Here is a 21,963-nt window from a genome sequence, read left to right as displayed (position 1 = left end):
CCAACCAGATATCATTAAATTAAGTAAGATTTCTAAATTATTTTTCTAAATGATTTTTTCAACAGAATTGTTCAAAATATCAAACACAACTGAGAGAGCCAGAGAAAATATTGCAACTTCTGAGTTTAAAACAAACAAACCCCCAAACCCTGGTTTTAATTTCTGATTGCAAACATGGGGTAAGCACACTGGAAAATGTGACGCAGGAGAGCTTGGAATTGGATGTGGGAACATTGCACACTTACCTTTGTTTACAACAGTGTTGAACAACTTTTCAGAACTGGATTCAGAGGCCTAAAAACAACAATTAAAAAGAAATACATATTAGACTATTAAGCCAACCACAAAATAATATGAAGAGCTGTGGGGAATTGTTTCACAATTCAGAAGTAGAGACACCCCCGCCCCCCAAAAAATTAGATTTTAAATTATAGACAGAAAGAAAATACATGGGGGGAAGTGAGAGAGAGAGAAACAAAAGAAATATGACACTCAAATCCTAAATGCCCAGAAGATGGTGCTATTTGGCTATGTCTGAATATTCTACAGTGGATATGGTTGGGTTTTCTGGAGTGCAGGAAGAGAACACTGTAGATTTTTGTGGTTCAGTTTTTAATTGCTGCCTGTTCAAATCATCATCAGTATGTACGTACACATAAACATCAGTGTATAATATATATTCAATACAAGACAAACTCTAAGCAATTGCAAAACACATTGTAACCCATAAGAGATATGTTAGTAATTATTTGCATCCCACCCCATCCTAGCAGAGCAGAGGAGACACATATGGAATTACTCATTTGAACAGTGATCCTCTGAAGTAGGTTAGACTGTGGCACCTTTAGCCTGCTCACAACTGAGTGTGGATTAAAATCCCCACATCAATGATGTTCTGATTTCATAAACATCCTGGTCTTCCAGCAATGGGAGCCCCACACAAACTCCTTTTTCTTTTAAGATATCTTAGCCCAGAGATAAGGGAACCTTTCTATGCCTCCCTTACTAGTGGTTCATTAACTAAACCTGGACCATTTCACAGCCTCTGCAGTTCACACTGGTGTGAACACCCATCACTACTGGGGGATGTTTATCGTACCAAGCCACAGACGGATGGTTGCCATAATCTCAATATTATATTAATATTGATCAAAATAAGGAGAATTCTTCTCAAATGTATTATTATTAAAAAATATTCTTGTCTATGTTTCTTAATCATTGTGCCAAAACTGAAATAAACCGTGTGAGGTCAGACTTTATCAGCAATTCTGAAGCTTTGTTCAGTATGGGGACTCATTTTCAGTTCAACACCATACAGCTTTGATTTGGATTCTTGCATTGAGCAGGAGGTTGGACTTGATGGCCCTTATAGGCCCCTTCCAACTCTACTATTCTATGATTCTATGACTGGAAACTGCCTTAACACTAACATCACCTCTTAAAACTCCCCAAATATATCCTTAAAAGCAACATCCCCCAAAACTGTGAAAAAAACCCTCCACAAAGTCTCTACTGAGCAAACATATGCAAACTGATACCCAAATCCACACATTTTAGGTTTGACAAAAGACAGGTGTCCTGCTAATCTGTTAATGCAGTCCTCCTCTACCTAGTGCCCTCCAGATGTTTTGAACAATGATCTTGTTGTAGGGCTGCATCTACCATCATCACTGACCATGTTGGCTGGGACTGATGGGTGCTGGAGTCCAGAGAACACATTGGCTACCCTGTCATAGTGCAATCCTGTTGTTGTTACGTGCCTTCAAGTCCATTATGACTTGTGGCAACCCTATGAATCAGCGACCCCCAACAGCATCTGTCGTGAACCACCCTGTTCAGATCTTTTAAGTTCAGGTCTGTGGCTGCCTTTATGGAATCAATCCATCTCTTGTTTGGCCTTCCTCTTTTTCTACTCCCTTCTGTTTTCCCCAGCATTCTTGTCTTTACTAGTGAATCAGGTCTTCTCCTTATGCGTCCAAAGTATGATAACCTCAGTTTCATCATTTTAGCTTCTAGTGATAGTTCTGGTTTAATTTGTTCTAACACCCAATTATTTGTCTTCTTCACTGTCCATGGTATGCACAACACCACATTTCAAATGAGTTGATTTTTCTCTTAGCCACTTTTTTGACTGTCCAACTTTCACATCCAAATACCATGGTCTGAATGATCCTGACTTTAATATTCAGTGATACATCTTTGCACCTTTCCTAGTTCTCTCATAGCTGCCCTACCCAGTCCTAGCCTTCTTCTATTTTCTTGACTGTGTAATCCTATGTGTATTTATTTGAAAGTAAGTCCTGCTATATTCAGCATGCATAAGATTGCAACTCTCAGACTACTATGACAGATATCTATCTATCTATCTATCTATCTATCTATCTATCTATCTATCTATCTATCTATCTATCTATCTATCTATCTATCTATCTATCTATCTATCTATCTATCTATCTATCTATCTATCTATCTATCTATCTGATCAGTCCTACAATTACCATTCTTTTCTCATTTGAACCCCCTCATTTCGCTAATGGAACTTGTTTACTAATGGAAAGTATATATAAGTCCATTGGGGAGCTCAGATTTAACAATTATATTATATTTTAAAGCCTTGGACATCACAAGCACGTCTGGAGTCAACATCTATCTGCTCATGTGAAACTGCTTTCACGAGTGGAAAAAAGACACTAGTCCTGGCACAAGAGTTCATGCTAGCTCTTAGTGTGTGTGTGTGTGGGAAATTAGAAGCTTAGTGGAGAACAAATCAGAAAGACAGTTATTTGTGCCATACTCATCTTCAAATAATGATATAAAAAGGCAGGTGAAGTTGAAAACACAAACATAACATATCAACAGATTAAAACCTACACATAACACATTTCTTAATAGCAAGGGTACAAACTACTCATCTGTGCAGATGATCCTACACATGTTTACTTAGAAGTAAGCCCCAATGACTTTCACGGGGCTTACACCCAAACAAAAATGGCATCCTTGGGCACTGAACTGATAATACCAAAAATATTTTTCTTTACTACTAACTCCTTCATTTGTTTTTTAAAGGCTTTATTCTCAAAATTCTAAAATCAAAAATTGATTTCAGCATCCCTTGCATTTTAGGAAACATCAATATGAAATACCCTCCCTCCCAGCCACAATTGCAAGCCTTGTAAACATTGGGCGTGTAATCTGCGGACGGCTTCATCGGGCAGAAAAGCTGTAGGCAAACAGTGAGTAAATTGTGGAGAGAAGTTGGAGAGCAGGCAAGTTGTCCAAATTCACCCAATGTGAGAAATATCTCCTTGCCTTCATAGGTTGCCTTTGAACCCAATCTGTGATGCAAAAGAACAGCTTCCTACACTGGACATCATCGGTTGCCATCCATTCAAATTCAGCCCCTCCCAAAGATCCAGCCTACAGCCATACTACCCTGAACACACCTGATCTCCTCTGATCTTGAAAGCTAAGCAGGGTCAGGCCTGGTTAGTACTTGGATGGGAGACCACCTGGGAATACAGGGTGCTGTAAGCTTAGAGGAAGACAACGGTAAACCACCTCTGAATACCTCTTATCATGAAAACCCTATGAATATATATTCACAAACTTCAAACGGTTTAAAGAAAGCTTATGGCATAGTTTGAACATTGTGTCTTTCTGACATTTTTAACGCATATGGTGACAGGCCCTGAACACATCCACCGGCCATCTGAAGATGGAGACCTCCATCCCATTTGATATGAAAGCAAATTATTAAGCAAAGAGCTATTTTATCCATGGAAGGCTCCTGTAGTTTTTCATACACAACAGTTCCTCAACACCGCCACAGAGATTGCTTGGGATTGTCTGCAAGCACAGCCCAACACAGAATATTAAGCTCAGAGTCACGGCTTTTAGTAGCAAGCTTCCACACTCAATTCAAGGAAGAAATTCTGGAAAAGGGGACTCAAGAAGCAAGGAGAATCCCTTGCATGACACTTCCCTTTGGCTTGTTCCCTGGAACAAAAAAAAACCAGGAGGCATTCGGTAACTCCTTGACGAACAGACCAATGTCCTCCTTCGGTCAAAGAGTAGAATGTGAATGCCAGTTCTTTGATAAGAGTGTTTCCTCCCCCGTCACCCAGCAAAGAGAAACTGGCAAAATAAGAAGCCGTCAAATGCTTTCGGCTTTCAAATAAACCCAGATGAGAAGGGGGGAAACCGTCTGCCAGGAAAACAGTCGATGAGCAGCCGCAGTAGTATTTATAATCTCCAGGACAGGAACAGGCAGAGGTCTACAAAGTCCCATTGATCAAATGCCATTTTCAGACGGGGAATTATAATTCTTTTCCTCATGCCTTCCCCTGATAGTGGGACTTCATGGCCAATAAATATCACTGGGAATGGGTCTTTTCTTCCGTTTTGCCCGGGGGTGGGTGGGCGCCTTCTATTTTATTTTATTTCTTCTCGTGGCCTTCTTCTCAAAAGGCAACGGGACACATGCATCGTGCTCCTTCGCCATCAGGGTCTCCAGGTGCTCGCATGTGCAAAGGCTGAAATTAAAACACCTTTTGACGAGCACTGCTCTGGAGAGATTAAAAAGGTATGGAACACAGGAAGTGGCTGTATACAGAGACAAACCATTGGCCCATCCAGCATCCAGCACTGTCCAAGAGTGTGCACAGAAGTATTTTTACATGCGGAAGCCTATGAATTGTTGCTGCAAGTCAACTGGCAACCCACTCCACCCAACATTGCATTTAGAATTCCAGGGGGAGCAAGCCCCTCCCCAGACATCCTTGGTTCTGTCTACACGACTGGCAGAAGCTCTCCAGGGTTCCAGGCAGGAGTCTCTCTCGGCCCTTCCTGGAGATGCCACTGGGGACTGAAGTTTCTCATGCTAGGCTACCCAGCAATGCCTTCGATCCACTACCTCTTTTGACAAAAGCCTCATTAGCTCTTCTGGCTACAGAAATTGGCCTGATGATGATGAGTCTGAGGAGGGATGGAGCCACCTCTCTCTCTCTCACACACATACATCCATTTTCTCCCTTCTTTTAAGTTTAAAGCTTTCAGAGACCATGCATGCATGCACACACAAACCATTCAGTCCCTTTGGATGCAAATTGCTTAAAGTCAGCAAAGCCTCCAGGCTAAGGGGGAGGAAAAAGAAATCCGTTCCTCTCTTCCATCAAGGAATTTATTGCCATACAGTGGGATGTATTACTCAAAAAATATTTCCTGTCCAGACAGAAAGGGTTGGTGCTCTTGTTTCTTGGCACACACCGAGGCCCAGCACTTGCAAAAACATCAGCTCTGTCATGAAAGGCTTTCAAAGGCGGCGTCCAGCCCACAAGCCACCTCCTGCCTAAGTGTGTGTGTGTGAGAGAGAATCCTCCAAGCCATAATTAGGGGCCGAGAGACTGCTTCGTATTAAGGCAGCATGCGCTTCCAGGAGAGAGCCTCCACACGCTGCAACCTATCTGGGTGCCGAGACCCTCTCCCTCCTCGCAAACCCATCAACGTTACCCAGCTGCTTTTTCGTTCATCCTCCCGACCCAGGGATCTATTTTCACAACCCCAACCTGGAGGCACCATGTTCAGAGAGAGACTTCCCCTTCCTCAGAGACGCTGACAGATATTTCGAGCACCATCGACAAAGGCTACGTAGAGACAAGAGCCACGGTAGTTGCTTTCGGAGACCTGAACACATTGTACAAAATGTTCTTAGGATATTTTTTTCTTCTGACCTGCTACGGGTCCGGTGGACCAGAGACCATGGCAGGGCATCAAATGCGTGTATAACAACATGCGAATGCTTTACCATTCCACTGTCCACTCTCTGGAGAGGGGAAAAAAAAAGCCTAAGACAACATAGTGTCTGCCTAAGAAAAGGCCAAACCAGACAGCCAGTGTATTGTATTGATAAGTACTGTGGCAGTCTACATTTTGACCCAGGTTCGAGTCGCTACTCAGTCATGAAGCTTCCTGGATGACCTTTGGCCAGCCGGCCGGCCGGCCAGCCTCTCTCTCTCTCCCTTTTATCCTATCCTACCTCTCAGGGGTGTTGTGAGGATTAGGGGAGGGAAGGCAAAGGTGGCATCCTGGATTTCTCGGCAGAAGAGCAAGATCAAAGAAGGCATAACAACAGCAACATCCCCTTGTTTGTTGGGCCAGAGGACCGGCACTGGACTAACCCAGGTCAGGACAATCAGGCAGCAAGAGGATTAGGCAGGAGTGATTGGAAGGGATGCCATAAGGTGACCATGCTGGAATCACGCAGGTCTTAGAAGATGACCTGGGGATTCAGTGTACGCCACTTGTAAGTTCTGTTGATGGAAAGGCAGAATATTAAACGCCATAAACTAACATTTTTTTAAAAAACAAAGAGAGGATCATACCAGTCAGAAAAGCCTACTGTGAGATCACACCACAACAAAGCAGTGTACTAACAGGCTAAAGGGTTACTCGGGAGGATCAAGAGAAAGGCTGGGTTTTTTTGGGGGGGGGAACAGTACTTCATTTTATTAACATTGTTCCTTCACTTCCATAGCCAAACTCCAGGAAAAGGACGGGCTCTGCAGCCAATGCCTTCTGCTCAACTTCATGGGAACATGGGAGGCTGGCCTTATACTGAATGGAGCTCAGTACTGTCGACACTGAAGGCAACACCTCGCCAAGATCCCATCCTAAATTCTCTCCCAGCCCTACCTCGAGATGCAGGGGAGTGAACCTGGGACCTCCTGCGTGCAAGGGGGACTCTCTTCCCCCTTCAGCCTCCGGCCCTCCACCTTGAGGAGGTAAAGGAAACAGGACTCCAGCGTAATAATAACAGGAGAGCCGTGGCATCTACGAGGGGGGCGGAAGGGGATGAGCATGGACAAGTTCACCCAAAGGAAAACACTACCACCAAGAGACAAGCCCGCAGCGGTCACACTCCTAAGGTCTCCAGACCTTCCCAATCCAGGTTCCTCACTCCATCAGGCCAGAACAGGCCAACAAACGACTAAGCATCTCCCTTGAATCATTTAAAAACAACCAGGCCAGGGCCCCAGAGCCGGAACATTCCTCCCAAAGAGATTTCCAAAAGCCGACAATGATCGCCAAGGGACGGAGGGCAGCCGTTCCGGCCTTGCTGTTTCGGTTTGGCTTTGTTTTAGGCGAGCCAGGGGTGAGGCTGGCCGGGGAGGCTTCTGACCCTGGGACAAAACTTGCCCACCCCTTCAGTAGTCTTCCATGCGGTCATCGTAAGGAGCACACCGCACACAAAGGCACTTCCATTGAGCTCCGACTGTAAAACCACCCAACAAGGATTCCAATAAGCAAAACAGAGAAGTACAAACCATGGCTTGTGACGGGTCCGAGGGGGGGTTGTTTCTCAGTGCACGAAGCCACCCTCCCCCTTTTTACTAAGAGACCAACCAAACCCTCTGCCACCAGACACACACAGAGAAGAAGGCAAAGGTGCGAGCCCACCACACACACATACACGCACCTACACAAACCACGCCTAGAGGATCGTTCAAATTCTGTCCTGGACAAAATGCAATATGCTGCTGCTGCTTTTTTAATTTTTACCTGATCGAGCAAAGGGTTAACCCCAACTGACAGTCCCCAAGTTCATGATCTGGGTGGGACGAGGGTGCGCGCTCGAGACGGAGACTCCGGGCAACTCGGATCCGTCCGGTAGGAAGATAGCCTTATTCCCAAAAGAGAAAGCAAACTGTTCCGTCCAAGGGCGAGCCTTTTCTGCCCAGTCTTCCAGAGCGTGCGGCCATTCCGGGTGGGTGAAGTGGCGGGGAGGGGGTGGCGCAATCGCAGGTCCTTCGATGGTGGTGGGGGGGGGAAGAAACAAGGAGCCGCAGTAGCGGCGAATCAAGGGCAGGGATCGAAATCAGGGGCCGTGCCGGGAGATCCCAGCCGGCAGGACAAAGGGAACCATGTGCGCCCAGGGCGCAAAAAGGACCCCTTTGGGCACCGTGAGCTTTGGAGAGGCTCCAGGCAACCAAAGGCGGCGGCGGCGGCTACTCTGGGGTGGTTGCCTCGCCTCCTGGGCGGAAGAGAAACGGGGGTCGGGGAAACAGCCCCTCCAGCTCCGCAGCCCCTCGTTCGCGCGCACAAAGCGGCGGCCCGTCCGCCTGCCTCTCCAAACGCCCCCCCCTTCTCCGCGATTCAAGTGAATTCCATGGGCACCCAGGCGCGCCGGCGGCGAAGCGATCCCATAATCCGGGGGCCAGTGAGTGAGAGAGATTGAGTCGAGGGTGACCCCGAAGCGAAGGCGCCGGGAGAGCCTGCAGCCCGGACGAGGCCCCGCCGAGAAACAGCACCCGTCCCGCTACTGCAGCAGCAGCCGCAGCAGCAACGCCGGCTCGCGTTTGTCCGGTCCCTCCGACGGCTCCGCAATCCGGCTCGCCCGCTTTCCCACCGCGAGCCAGGCGAGCTGTCTCTCCGGCGCCGCCTCACGGCCGCTTGGCACCACCCCCTGCTTCCACCGCGCACCTCCCCAAGTCCAGCCTCGGAGTTTAGTTGGAAAACGTCTCCCCGGGGCGGGGGCATAGGGCTGGAGGAGGGAGGGATAAATGTAGGGAGAGAGAGTCTGCTGGGGGGGGGGAATCTCCCGTGAAACCCCCCCCCCCCCGGAAAGTCATTTAGCAGAATGAGCAAAAGCCTGTCCCGCAGAACTGGCTTGAATAAGAGTGGCAAATTCAGAAGCGCAGAGTCCCTTCATGATATTCATAGATGCACCCCTCCCCCCTTTTTGCTTCTGAGTTGAGAATGAGATCCTTGCTAATGCTTTCTCCTACAACAACAGACGTCCCTAGGAGCCAGTCAGGAGGAAAGAGGAGAGTGTTGGCTACTGAAAAGAGTCTTCTCAGTGGCTGACTCACCTCCTTGCACTCTGATGGGCTTCAATCAGCAAGAAAGGGCAAGGAAACATGCAAGAAGACTCTTCTCAGTAGCTAACACTCCCTTTTCATGCCGATTGGCTTGTAGGATGCGGGAGACATAGGGATCCCGCTGGGGCACTGTTCCCCAAAAAGTAAGGAGTCTAAGACCCCCTGAGACCCTGGACGATTACACCCCTGAATAAGTGAAGCAATAAAGACCATTTTGAGTCAAAAATCATCTAAGGCCACATCTGGACCATACATTGAAAGCACTATGATACCGTTTTCATCATCATGGCTCCCCCTCTTCCAAATCCTGGGCACTGTAGTTTGCTAGGGGTGCCGAGAGTGGTTAGGAAACCCCCTGTTCCCTTCCCAGAGTTCCCTGGAAAGAGGAGAGGGACTAATAGTTAAACTATCACCTGATCCCATATGTTCCTGCCATGTCACTGAGGTCTCTGGGGGAGTCAGTGGTCCCCGTGGCTCAGATGCAGGGCTCCTATCCATCAAGAGCTATGTGTTTAGTACTGTGAGCCCAATTTTATGTTACTTCCAGCTGAGGTCAACCAGGGCCCCTCGCTGTTGATTTTATGTCCATATGTACCTGCCTGTGACTGAAGACCAGCTGCCTCTGGTCTCCTCTGCAAGCCTAGAATGAAAGACTGTCCAAATCGTGTGAAGTATTGGTTCTCCTCTATTTGGCACTGATTAGGCCTCATCTTGAGTATTGTGTCCAGTTCTGGACACCAAACTTTAAGGAGAATGCAGACAAACTGGAACGGTTCACCGAAGGGCAATGAGGATGATCAGGGGACTGGAAACAAAGCCTTACAAGGAGAGAGTGAAAGAACTAGGCATGTTTAGCCTTGAGAAAAAAAGATTGGGGGGAGCTATGATAGCACTCTTTGAGTACTTGAAAGGTTGTCAGAGGAGGGCTGGGATCTCTTCTCAATCATCCCAGACTTCAAGACAAGGTCTCAAGTCGCAGGAAGCCAGATTTTGGCTGAACATCAGGAAAAACTTCCTAATTGTTAGAGTGGTACGACAATGGAGTAAATGACCTAGGGAGGCGGTGGGCTCTTCAACACAGGAGGCCTTCAAGAGGCAGCTGGAGAGCCACCTGTTGGGGATGCTTTAAATTGGATTCCTGCACTGAGCAGGGAGTTGGACTAGATGGCCTTACAGTCACCTTCCACTTCTATGATTCCGTGACTGGCAGGCACACAGGAGAGAACTGTTTCAGCTGTCCGTCCCAGGCTCTGGAATACCCTATCCCAAGAAGCCCTTCTTGTTCCAGAGAGCCTGTGGGCTCTTTAATCCCCTTCTAACATGACTCTCCTAGATTTCTTAGCTGTATTTTATGTATTTTACCAATTTTAATTGTGTATGTATGCATGCTTTACTGTGTATGATCTTACTACGAGCTGCCCTGAGTGCCCTGCAGAAGGGCAGGATAGAAATATTTTAAATACATAAACTTCCAGGGCCTATTGAAGACTTTTAAAAAAAATTCCAGCAGGCTTGAATTTTGGTGTTATAGTTTGAACTCATTTTTATTTTTAATGGTACTGCAATCCTCTTAGAGACTATAGGAATTAATTGGTAAATAAATAAATAAATGCCCTTTCAGTGTGTATGTGTGTGTCTATATTATGTAGGGATACTAAGAGCCAGACAGGATGCAAAGCATGCACTCTATGAGTTAGGCTGCAATCCAGTACATGTCTACTCAGAAGTAAGCTCCGCTGGGTTCAGTGGGACTTACTCCCTTGTAATTGTGTATTGGATTGCAGCCTAAGCTATGGTCCTTCCCCCAAAACAGCATTCTGAAGCCACCTTTTGGCTGTAGAAGTAGGAAGTGTTGGGTAGTGGTTGCTCCTTTTACATAAATAGATGTGTAAGAAGTGTATTGCTGTTTGAGTCTGTGGCTGTGTAAGCATCAGCCAAAGAATCCTGGTTTGATAGGGTACTGTGAATTATAACTCTGTGAGGGGCAAGCTACAGTTCCCAGGTTTATTTGGGGGAAGCCAGGTTCATCAAAAGCTCTTCAAATGCATAGTTTGCATGCAGCCTGTGAAATATTGGAAAGTACATAATTGGAAGATACATAATTTGCAGGTAAATTGCAATATTGGATGGCATTTGCAGGTGACAATACAGAACATGGTCATATCGATCACCATATTGATGTATTGTGTTGTGATTGGGGTGTATTTGTTATTATACAGCCACAAGAGTACAATGTTTAATACTCTCTATAATGTCTTATAGCACATATATTGTTTCTGTTATTTGGGCTGATTGCAGGTGTTGCCACCACTCACCATATGCTCAGAGGCACATTACCAAATTCTTCCAAGCTACACAGCAAGTGGATTGGACTGTGAAAGACCAGCCCACATTGTGTTTGCATTTTGACAGATTTGTAGGGCAGTCCAGTATCTCAGAGAGGAGGTCAGGTCTCCTGCTCCCCTGGTGCATTCACTATAGCTGCCCAATTTCCCTGCTTTTTAAAGTTTGATAGAAATATCTGTTGGCTGTCGGTACATTCTTAAACTGCAAGAGGTTTCTTTTGCCCTTTGTTGTTGTTAGGTGCCTTCAAGTCGATTATGACTTATGGCGACCCTATGAATCAGTGACCTCCAAGAGCATCTGTTATGAACCACCCTGTTCAGGTAGGTTCAGGTCTGTGGCTTTCTTTATGGAATCAATCCATCTCTTGTTTGGGCTTCCACTTTTTCTACTCCCTTCTGTTTTTCCCAGCATTATTGTCTTGTCAAGTGAATCATGTCTTCTCATTATGTGTCCAAAGTATGATAACCTCAGTTTCATCATTTTAGCTTCTGGTGATAGTTCTGGTTTCATTTGTTCTAACACCCAATTATTTGTCTTTTTTCACACAGCCTTTCCAACTGGGTTTCTCCATATTCTGTCCTTAGAGTAGCTTCTTGTCCAGAATATAGGTTGTGCACCAGGACAATCAGATGCTGTGGCACCCCCATTTCTTTTAAAGCATTCCATAGTTTTTCATTGTCTATACAGTCAAAGGCTTTGCTGTAATCTATAAAGCACAGGGTGATTTCCTTCTGAAATTCCTTGGTCCGTTCCATTATCCAACATATGTTTGCAATACGATATCTGGTGCCTCTTCCCTTTCTAAATCCAGCTTGGATGTCTGGCATTTCTCGCTCCATATATGGCAAGAGCCTTTGTTGTAGAATCTTGAGCATTACTTTACTTGTATGGGATATTAAGGCAATAGTTCAATAATTACTGCATTCCCTGGGATCCCCTTTCTTTGGAATTGGGATGTATATTGAACGCTTCCAGTCTGTGGGCCATTGTTCAGTTTTCCATATTTCTTGACAATTTTTTTAAAAATTTGGACAGATTCTGTCTCAGTAGCTTGTAGCAACTCTATTGGTATGCCATGTGTTCCTGGTGATTTGTTTCTTCCAAGTATTTTAAGAGCAGCTTTTACCTCACATTCTAAAATTTCTGGTTCTTCATCATATGGTTCCTCCATGAATGAATCTGCCATCCTGGCATCTCTTTTATAGAGTTCTTCAGTGTATTGCTTCCATCTTCCTTTTATTTCATCTTGGTCAGTCAATGTGTGTTCCCCTGTTGATTATTCAGCATCCCTACTCTTGGTTTAAATTTCCCTTTCATTTCTCTCATCTTTTGGAACAGGGCTCTTGTTCTACCCTTTTTGTTGTCCTCTTCTATTTCTATACAGTAACTATTGTAATAGTTCTTTTTGTCCCTACGTGCTAGTCGCTGTATTGTTGCATTTAGGGTTCTGACCATGTTTCTATATCCTCTTGCTTTTGCTTTCCTTCTCTCTTTAACCATTTTAAGAGTTTCTTCAGTCATCCATTGGGGTCTTTCTCTCTTTTTAACTACAGGTATTGCCTTTTTGCATTCTTCCCTGATAATGTTTGCCTATTAGTGAATTATATTATGTGCCTTTCTTTCCCCTTTTTTCTTAATAATAATAATAATAATAATAATAAATTAAACTTGAATAAATGCTAAATTGAAAGGACAATGGACTTGCCCTTGATAGAGGTCTTCAAGCAGTCTGTACAGCCACGTGTTACCTCTGCTTTTAGGAACACAGGAAGTTGCCTTATGCTGAGACATGCCACTGGTCCATCTAGCTAGGTTTTCCTCTACTCTGACTGGCAGCAGCTCTCCATGGTTTCCGGTGGGGGACATTCCCAGCCCTACCTGGCAATGCCATTGGGGATTGAGCCTCGGACCTTCTGAATGCAAAGCAGATGCTGTACCACTGAGCGATGACCCTTCGCCTGTTGGAGGCAGCTGAATACCAGCTGCTGGTAATCAGAAGCAGGGCCGGCACCAGGCGTGACTGGGCCCTTGAGCCTGCCCCGCCCCTGCTCCCAGCTTCTCTCTAGACCATGCGGGACCACTCCACCTACCTCTTTTCTTCCCGTGAATGCCCTGTGTGCTCGGTGCACAGGTCGCTGCCATCAACCAAGATGGCAGTGGAGGCTTCTCTAAGGGGCTGATACCCCAGACACCATCTTTGTTGATGGCATGCATGTGTGCTACACTGCGTGCGCACACATGCTTGCTATCAATCAAGATGCAGGTAGAGACATCAGCCCTTAGAGAAGCCTCTGGTGCCATCTTGGTTGATGGCAGCTGTGCATGCAGCACGCAGGGCATTCACAAAAAGAGAGGAGAGGTAGGTGGAGTGGGCAGGCACCAAGGTCCCACACGGCCTGTAGAAGGGGTGCTGGGAGGTCCGTCTCTGTGATCTGTGGCAGGGTTGGGAGTCGACCCTGCCGAGGATCGCGGAAGGGGGGCGCTACTCCCACAACCTAAGGGCCCCTCTGGGGTGCAGGGGCACTTGGCCAGGGCCCGTCCTAGCTGCCCTTTGGCGCCAGCCTTGATCACAAGTGGAGAGAGTGCTCTTGCACTTGAATCCTGGTGGTGGGCTTCCCATGGGCATCTGGTTGGCTGTTGTGAGAACAGAGTGCTAGATGAGACTTTGGTCTTATCCAACCAGGCTCTTATGTTCTTCTGTGTTGGGGGATGTTCTTGCTCTCGATTTCCTGCATGAGAGGGTATATTTATTTTATTATGACATTTATATCCCACTTTTCCCCCAAGGAGCTCAAGGTGGTGTACGAACATGGCCAAACATGGCTTCCCCTCTTGATTTTATTCTTATGATAACCCTGTGAGGTAGGCTGAGAGACAGTGACGGGCTCACGGTCACCCAGTGAGCTTCATTGCCAAGAGAGGACTTGAACCCTGGTCTCCCAGGTCCTACTCCGACACTCTAACCACTACACCACACTGTAAGATGTCTTACAGGGCTTCCTCAAACTCTATTTTCTCTGTATTTAAAAAGTGTTTCAGTCTGGCTTGATCGTGCCTTGGAAATGTTCAGATTGTTATGGCTGTTTCAAAAACCAAACCCTAACAGGGTCTACATTATCTGGCCACGTAAGCCTTAATTGTTCCCATCTTTCTCAAGCAATTATTGATTAAGGAAATGTATCATAGTGGGAATGGGAGGAGATTATCTTAGCCAACTTTGCTTTTCGCCATCAAACAAGAGCTTAATGTTTATAGGAAATTGCACTGCTCTGGAGAGGCAAACAGATCCCCTTTTGACTTCATTTTGTTTCTTCGTGCTTGCAGACTCAGAACAAGAGGAAGGGCAGCAGTCCCATCCACTCCGTACATTTAAAACACCTGGCTTCCCCCAAAGAATCCTGGGAACTGTCGTTTCTGAAGGATGCTGGGAACTGAAGCTCTTTGAGAGGACAGTTCCCAGGATTCTTTGTGGAAGGACAAGTGCTTGGAGGAAGATAAGTTTAATTTCCCTAGTCTCACATGTGGGAAAGTCTCTGTTGTCATGTGGTGGGAAGGAAAGGACACTCTGCGCACGCACAAAGGCACTCTCAACACACGAGCATTTACAGGCTGAACGTACGTGACACCGCATCTTCTTCCTGATCTTTAAGATCCAGTTTGGATAACCTCTTGTGTGTTCTTTCTCACCTATTAAACTAGCGACCATCCTTGGGGGGAGTGCTGGCTCCCAAATTAGGCAACCCCTTTCCCTGCTCAGGCCTGCCAAAGTCCAGAACTGAAACAATGGAAGCCGAGACTGACCAGGGGTCCGCCTACCTCAGTACTGTTGACTCTGCTTGGCAGCAACTCTCCAGATTTCAGACACGGGCATCCTCCAGCCTTATCTGGAAATACCAGGGACTGAACCTAGGGCCTTCTGCATTCCAGGCAGCTTCACCACTGAGCTATATGGCTCTTCCCCTTATTGGAGCTCTTAGGCACTCTACGCAATTGTCTTGTTGAGAATGACTCTGAACATTGGGAGCCAAAAGGAAGGACTTCTTCACACAGGGCAGAGAGAGAGCACCTCTATGCTTTTAATATTTTGAGGGAGTCACAGGATCATAGAATTGTAGAGTGGGAAGGGGCCTATAAGGCCATCAAGTCCAACCCCCTGCTCAATGCAGGAATCCAAATTAAAGCATCCCTGACAGGGGGCTGTCTGGCTGCCTCTTGAACACTTCCAGTGATGGAGAGCCCACCATCTCTCTAGGTCATTGATTCCATTGGCGTACCATTCTAATAGTTAGGAAGTTTTTCCTGAAGTTCAGCCAGAATCTGGCTTCCTGCAACTTGAGCCCACTATTCCGTGTCCTACACTCTGGGATGATTGAGAAGAAATCCCGGCCCTCCTCTATGTGACAACCTTTCATGTACTTGAATAGTGCTATCATATCTCCCTCCAGTCTTCTCTTCTCAAGGCTCAACATGCCCAGTTCTTTCAGTCTCTTCTCATAGGGCTTTGTTTCTAGTCCCTGGATCATCCTCGTTGCCCTCCTCTGTACCCGTTCCAGTTTGTCTGTATCCTTTTTAAAGTGTGGTGTCCAGAACTGGACATAATACTCAAGATGAGGCCTAACCAGTGCTGAATAGAGGGAAACACAATTGGGAAACTATACTTCTGTTAATGCAGCCTAAAATAGCATTTGCCTTTTTTGCAGCCATATCACACTGTCGGCTCATATTCAGCTTGTGATCAACAACAATTCAGTCATATTGAATCATTCAGTCATATAACAGAACTTTAGCTGTGTGCATTTAAAGTGGATTAAAGCAATCCATTACCCTAGCACAATAGATCTACTTTTTTAAAAATAGACATTTTGCAATTTGGACAATGACAGGAAAATGCATTGAAAAGTGTGGAACAAACAAACATGGGTGTTTGCTGAATGTTGCTGAACCGAAACTCCCATCAGCCCCAGCAAGCATGGCTAATGACCAGAGATGATGGGAGTTGCCAGGGATGAAGGGAGTTGTAGTTCAGCAACATCTGGAGGGCCACCGGTTCCCCATAACTGAACTAATGTGAAGCCACATAAACACTAGGGCTATGCAACCACTTCATCTGACTATCGAGGACAGGTGGGCATATTTGGACCAAAGCAGGACAACTCTCAGGCGAGACAACCCCCCCAGTGATCCAAAGCAAATAGCCCCCACCCCAAACTCTTTGGACATATTCAGAGTTAAAAATATATACATTTGCAAAAATGTGCACATTAGTCAAAACTGTTTTCAAAAATGGGCTCATTCATTCTAAATCTGCATTGAGACGCTGATGAACTACCATGAGGATTTTTTTTTTAAAGTGCAAATTGCTGCAGAAATGTGGAGAACTGAATTTAAGATTGGGAAATATGAGAAACCAACCCTGTCAGATTTGCCCTTTGGGAGTATTTAACTTGCTTCAAAATGCAGCCAGCATTGGAGGGGTGGGCTCCTGCTCATCCTGCTGTGTGGGACCCCAGGACCGTCTTGCTGGATTCCACCACTGCTTGGACTGTTGCTATGACTGTAACTATCATAAAGGGACCCTGCACTTCTTAATTTAGATCGCCTGGAGGGACTGGGAATAGGAGGCACTGTTCTGCAATGGTTCCGTTCCTTTCTCTCTGACAGGCATCAACAGGTAGCATTGGGAGAGGAGGTTTCAGACCCTTGGCCCCTCATTTGTGGAGTGCTACAGGGTTCTATCCTCTCTCCCATGCTATTTAACATCTATGTAAAGCCGCTGGGAGCCATCATCAGGAGTTTTGGGCTGCGGTGTCACCAATATGCTGATGACACGCAGCTCTATCTCTCTTTTAAATCCTCACCGGAGTTGGCTGTGGAGACCTTGTCCAAGTGCTTGGAATCCGTGAGTGGGTGGATGGGAAGGAACAGGCTGAAGCTCAATCCTGATAAGACCGAGGTGCTACTTGTGGGTGACAGGGGAAGGTTGGGTGTTGCTGACCTGAAGCTTAATGGGGTGAGATTACCCCTGAAAGATCAGGTCCGCAGCCTCGGGGTTGTTCTTGATTCCAAGCTGTCCATGGAGGCTCAGATTTTGGCAGTGAGCCAGGCAGCTTGGTATCAACTACACCTCATACGGAGGCTGCAACCCTACCTCCCTATTCATCAGCTGCCATTGGTGGTACATGCCTTGGTCACCTCTCGGTTAGACTACTGCAATGCGCTCTACGTGGGGTTACCCTTGAAAACGGTCCGGAAACTACAACTGGTACAAAATCCAGCGGCTCGGTTGCTTACAAACAGCCGCCGCCGTGATCACATTACGCCAGTGTTATTTCATCTACATTGGCTTCCAGTTGTTTTCCGGGCCCAATTCAAGGTGTTGGTGTTAACCTTTAAATCCCTATACGGTCTCGGCCCAGTCTACCTGAAGGAGCACCTCCAGTACCACCAATTAAGCCGCCCAACTAGATCAGCCACGCAGGGCCTTCTCTCAGTCCCACCAACGAAAACAGCTAGGTTGGTCGGGACTACAGAGAGGGCATTCTCAGTGGCGGCCCCCACTCTCTGGAACTCCCTCCCGTTTGATCTTCGCCATGCCCCTTCCCTGGACACATTCCGCCAGACCTTAAAAACTTGGCTCTTTGGACAGGCCTTTGGGATCTCTGGGGTAAGCTAATTTTCTATGATTGTTTAAAATTGGTTCTTGATTGCCCTACATTGTTCTATACTGTTGACTGCATTGTATTTTATTCTGTATTTATATTGTATTTTATTGAATTCCAATATGTACGTCGCCTAGAGTGACTTCGGCCAGATAGGCGACACAAAAATTAAATTTTATTGTTTTATTATTATTATTAATTTGACACTACGCTACTGGCCAGAACCACATCCTGACCACAGTGGACTCCTGTCAGCTGCCTTTGCCCTGAAGAGGATGATCTTACTCCCAAGAAGATGCCTGCAATTGGGCCCTCTCTGGATGGGATGGGTTTCTTTCTGACATTTGAGATGCCGTCTCTCCCGCAGGCTTGGGACTGGGGCTTTGCCATCAGAAGCTGAAGTTCCCTGTGGTGCAGACAGACATTCCTCACCTTCATGCAGGGGTCCCAGGGGGTCATAGATCTCTTACTTTTTTGGGCAGCAGGGGCCCTATATCATCAGTGTCCTTTCCTGCTAATTGGAGCCAATCAGAGTTGAAAGAGGCAAGTCAGCCACTGAGAATACTCTTCTCAGTAGCTAACACATTCCCTTTTAGTCTTAGTATGGCAACAAAAAAGGGAAACTCAACAAAGGAAGTTCCTTACTTTACAGCATCTTATTACATTTGCCCATGTACGTCCAGAGAAAATAGTAGATCTAGATGAAAGGCAACACATGGAGATCTGCATTGATTGTTGCAATGCGTCACCAGATTGAATCTGATGCAAAGCTTGCTGGGGCCGCCAAGTCATCCTTTGATGAGGAATCTTTGGGATGAGACATGGCATCCAGGCCTACACTAGTGCTCCAAAAGAGTGAAAGGCAAACTGACAGGCCTCCAGACTTGCAACTCCATTGTGGACTCCTCATAAATAATGGTGCCTTTAGTCCAGGTTTTGATGTTTTGTATCTGTGTGTGGAATACACAGAGCTCTGTATATACTGGGGGCTGACTGCCGCATTCTTTCTTGTGTCTCTCACTTTGACAAATATTCATCTCTCTCTCCTCCACCCCATCTTTCCTAGGAGCAGTGACTGACAGATTAATATATGTCTAGCTACGTGTCTTCAGAATCAAAAGGAAGGTGCTGTCAGAATTGCTTGTCAGACAATGAGATTAGGTGCACTCGTCATTTCAGAGATAAGGCTGCATTTAATGAGTGCCAGAAAGCCTTTCTGGGGGCATAAAAAAGGCAGTGGGGTTGGGGTGGGATTCCCGCCGGGATTCCCGCCCCCGCTAGTGTCAGCTAGTGTCAGCTGAGTGCTTTATCACACATGACTTGACACTGTAGCACCCTGCCAAGGCCACGATAATGGCTTCTGTGGCTATTGGACCTCTCCAGCATCAAAAGCGACGGCTATGGTAACCTGCTTTTAAACTCCTCTCGGATGTTCGTTTCCGGACCCAGTTCAAGATGCTCGCATTAGTGTTTTAATGCCCTAAATGACTTAGGTCCCAAATATCTAGCAGACTGCCTCCTTCCCTACAGATCCTCTCGGGTGTTGAGATCAGCAGAGGGGGGCCCTTTTGGTAGTTCCACCATCCTCGGAAGCCCAGGGAGGTGGTGATTTACAGTCAGAGAAGCTCAGGGAGGGTCTTCTCTGTGGTGGCCTCTAAGCTGTGGAACTCCCTCCCCATCGAGGTGTGCCAGGCAACTTCGCTGTACAACTTTTGGCAAACACTGAAGACGCACCTCTTTACCCTGGCCTTCGACACCTGAGATGTATATTTTCTGTGAGGTTGTTCAGGGTTTTTTTTAACTGTTTTATTTAAGTGCTTAGAAATTGTTGTAACCTGTCCTGGGACCTCCGGGTGAAGCACACGTGATAAATTCTAATTCTAATAATTCTAATTCTAATTCTAATAATTCTAATTCTAACAATAACAATAACAACAACAACAATAATAAATGTTTCCTTAAGGGGATGAGGAGGTGAGGTATAAGGAAGATAAGACATATATCTTCCTTATAACAACTGTGTGGTTAAATGGATCACTGCTTTTCCAGGGAAAACTATATCTCTCTCTCGCACACAGTAGGGTTTCTGTGAAATATAGAACTTGTCTAACAAGGGAAGGATAACGAATGAGAAACAGAGCAGTATCCCATTGAAACCAATTGTGTTGTGGAAAATATTTATCAAGTCCTCATTTCCTGCAAGCCCCATGCTGCGATTTGTTGGCTATCTAACAGAGCTGTAATCAGAAATCTGTTTGATGTGGTGTTCCTTCGCATGTCCAGCTTTGTTGCAGTCTTGCCTTCAGGATGTTGCTATTAAAACTCCCTCCCTGTATAGTCCCCCCCACACGTCCACAAGGTGATGGTTTTAGGTAATGTTCATATTAAGGAATGAGCATATGTTTCCTGTGACATTCCTTTACAGATCCATGGGTTTGTTCCTCTCTGGAGTTCCACTCCTCCCAACATGTGGTTGAACTAGGAATGGGGGAGAAATTCAGTTCAGTTTGCATTTAAAGCTGAATCTACCAAATTCACACTTTTCAAAACAAACTAGGAACCAAAACACTGCCATGCTTTGAAATTATGACATTATCTGAATGTTGCGATGCAGTTGCACATATTAGGGGAAAGTGTGCATAAAATGAATATATTTGTGAAAACAACATGCAAAAATGGATTATATTAGGAGAAATTGCTTGCAAAAATGCACATATAAGTCAAAACTACACACACAATAGATTTATTAGGAGATTCACACTAAAATGCTGAGGAATTTTCCTGTGGATTTTTCAGAAAAAATGCAAATCGATGCAGAAATGTGGAGAACTGGAAACTGAAAAACTGAGACAACCAAAAGTGATAGATCCTTCCATCCCTAGGCTGAACTCAAGAGAATTTTAAAAATTCATTCTTAGAGCACTCCTAGAGGCCCACAGCTTTCTGTTCCTACAATTTATGTGCATTCCCCTCCCCTCGCACACACTGCTATGCTACCAGTATCCTTCTGCATATTGATGAAACATGGCAAAGGGTATCTTGATGCGATTGTACATTTGTGTCCAGATTGCTTCTGTGCAACACTTTACGGATGTGCCAAAGGACACATGCAAAATAATAAAGCCCTGGGGAAAAAATCTTGATGGGATTGTTAATTCACAGGAGCTCATGGGCCCAAAACCATTCTTGATTCCACCATCAACTTTTTTTTTTTTGCAACCTTTTATCGATGTGTGCAAGAATGTTGTCCTGACTATGTTCGTCTTCTGGGTCCAGCTCTAGACAGGATCCTGGGGGTACTCTCTGGTGGCAGCACCAATGTGGGAAAAGGCCCAAGTGATGTCTAAGGCTGGTCTGGGGTCAAGCCCCAGGTAATCAGGATACGAATGAAGGAGTCAGGCAAGAAGCAAGGTCATGGCAGTCCAAGGTCAAGTTCAGGGTGTTCAGTAGGCCCAATTAAAGTCAAGGCACGGAGCTGGTGTGCACCTGTTGCTCCAGCCACTCTTCCAGCCTTGCACTGTGGGTTTGGAACCACTCCCCAGCCTCAGCTGACTCCCACCAGCTGTCTTTGTCCAGAGGTCTCCTCAAAAGGAGGATCTGACTCCCAAGGAGTCCTTGCCTGCAGTTGGATTGGATGGGTTTCTGTCTGGCGTTTGAGGTGACATATTTCCTGTGGACTCAGGACTTATCTGGCCATCCGAAGCTGAACTCCCTCTTGGTGCAGACAGCCTCTTGTTGGCGTCATCCAAGGATCCCGGCCCCTCATCCCCAGATTGAGCCTGATCTACAGCTTGGCACAGTGCCGAGGCCTCCGAGTCATCTTCCAATGAGGAATCCTTGGGCTGAGACGTGACATTCGGATCCTGGAGGCGGCATCCAGGCGTCGCAACTAGTAGCCATCAAAGCCGTCTTACGCTGTCCATGAATTTGTCTAATGCAAGGGTGCCAGTCTGTCACCCACAGGTGCAATGGCGCCTGCAAAGGCATTCAGCTTCATTGGACGTTCCCAAGTGTTAGCGTTAAGAGAGGAGACAACCTTTCCTGCATCCACTTTCGCCATGCCATGCGTAATTACAATCACT

At 46.1% G+C, this 21,963-nt stretch overlaps 1 protein-coding gene and 1 pseudogene across 7 annotated transcripts in view; one reads left to right on the top strand and one right to left on the bottom strand.

Moving 5' to 3' along the window:
• The window catches only part of AUTS2 (activator of transcription and developmental regulator AUTS2), a 934,700-nt gene that overhangs the window by 118,670 nt on the left and 794,067 nt on the right, over positions 1-21,963 (bottom strand). For 6 of the 7 annotated variants that reach the window (XM_061605074.1, XM_061605072.1, XM_061605077.1 and 3 more), the window contains exon 6: positions 246-294. In XM_061605074.1, coding sequence (XP_061461058.1) covers positions 246-294 — 49 coding nt within the window. Of the gene's footprint in view, positions 1-245; positions 295-7,557; positions 7,588-21,963 lie in introns of those variants that run through there. The other variant, XM_061605078.1, reaches the window with a different exon arrangement.
• Positions 3,416-3,534, top strand: LOC133374523 (5S ribosomal RNA; annotated as a pseudogene).

This window comes from Rhineura floridana, chromosome 21 (genome assembly GCF_030035675.1).
Source record: "Rhineura floridana isolate rRhiFlo1 chromosome 21, rRhiFlo1.hap2, whole genome shotgun sequence".
NCBI classification, from domain to species: domain Eukaryota; kingdom Metazoa; phylum Chordata; class Lepidosauria; order Squamata; family Rhineuridae; genus Rhineura; species Rhineura floridana.
The sequence above is the reverse complement of the archived record's forward strand: the minus strand, read 5'-3'. Positions and strand labels throughout refer to the sequence as shown.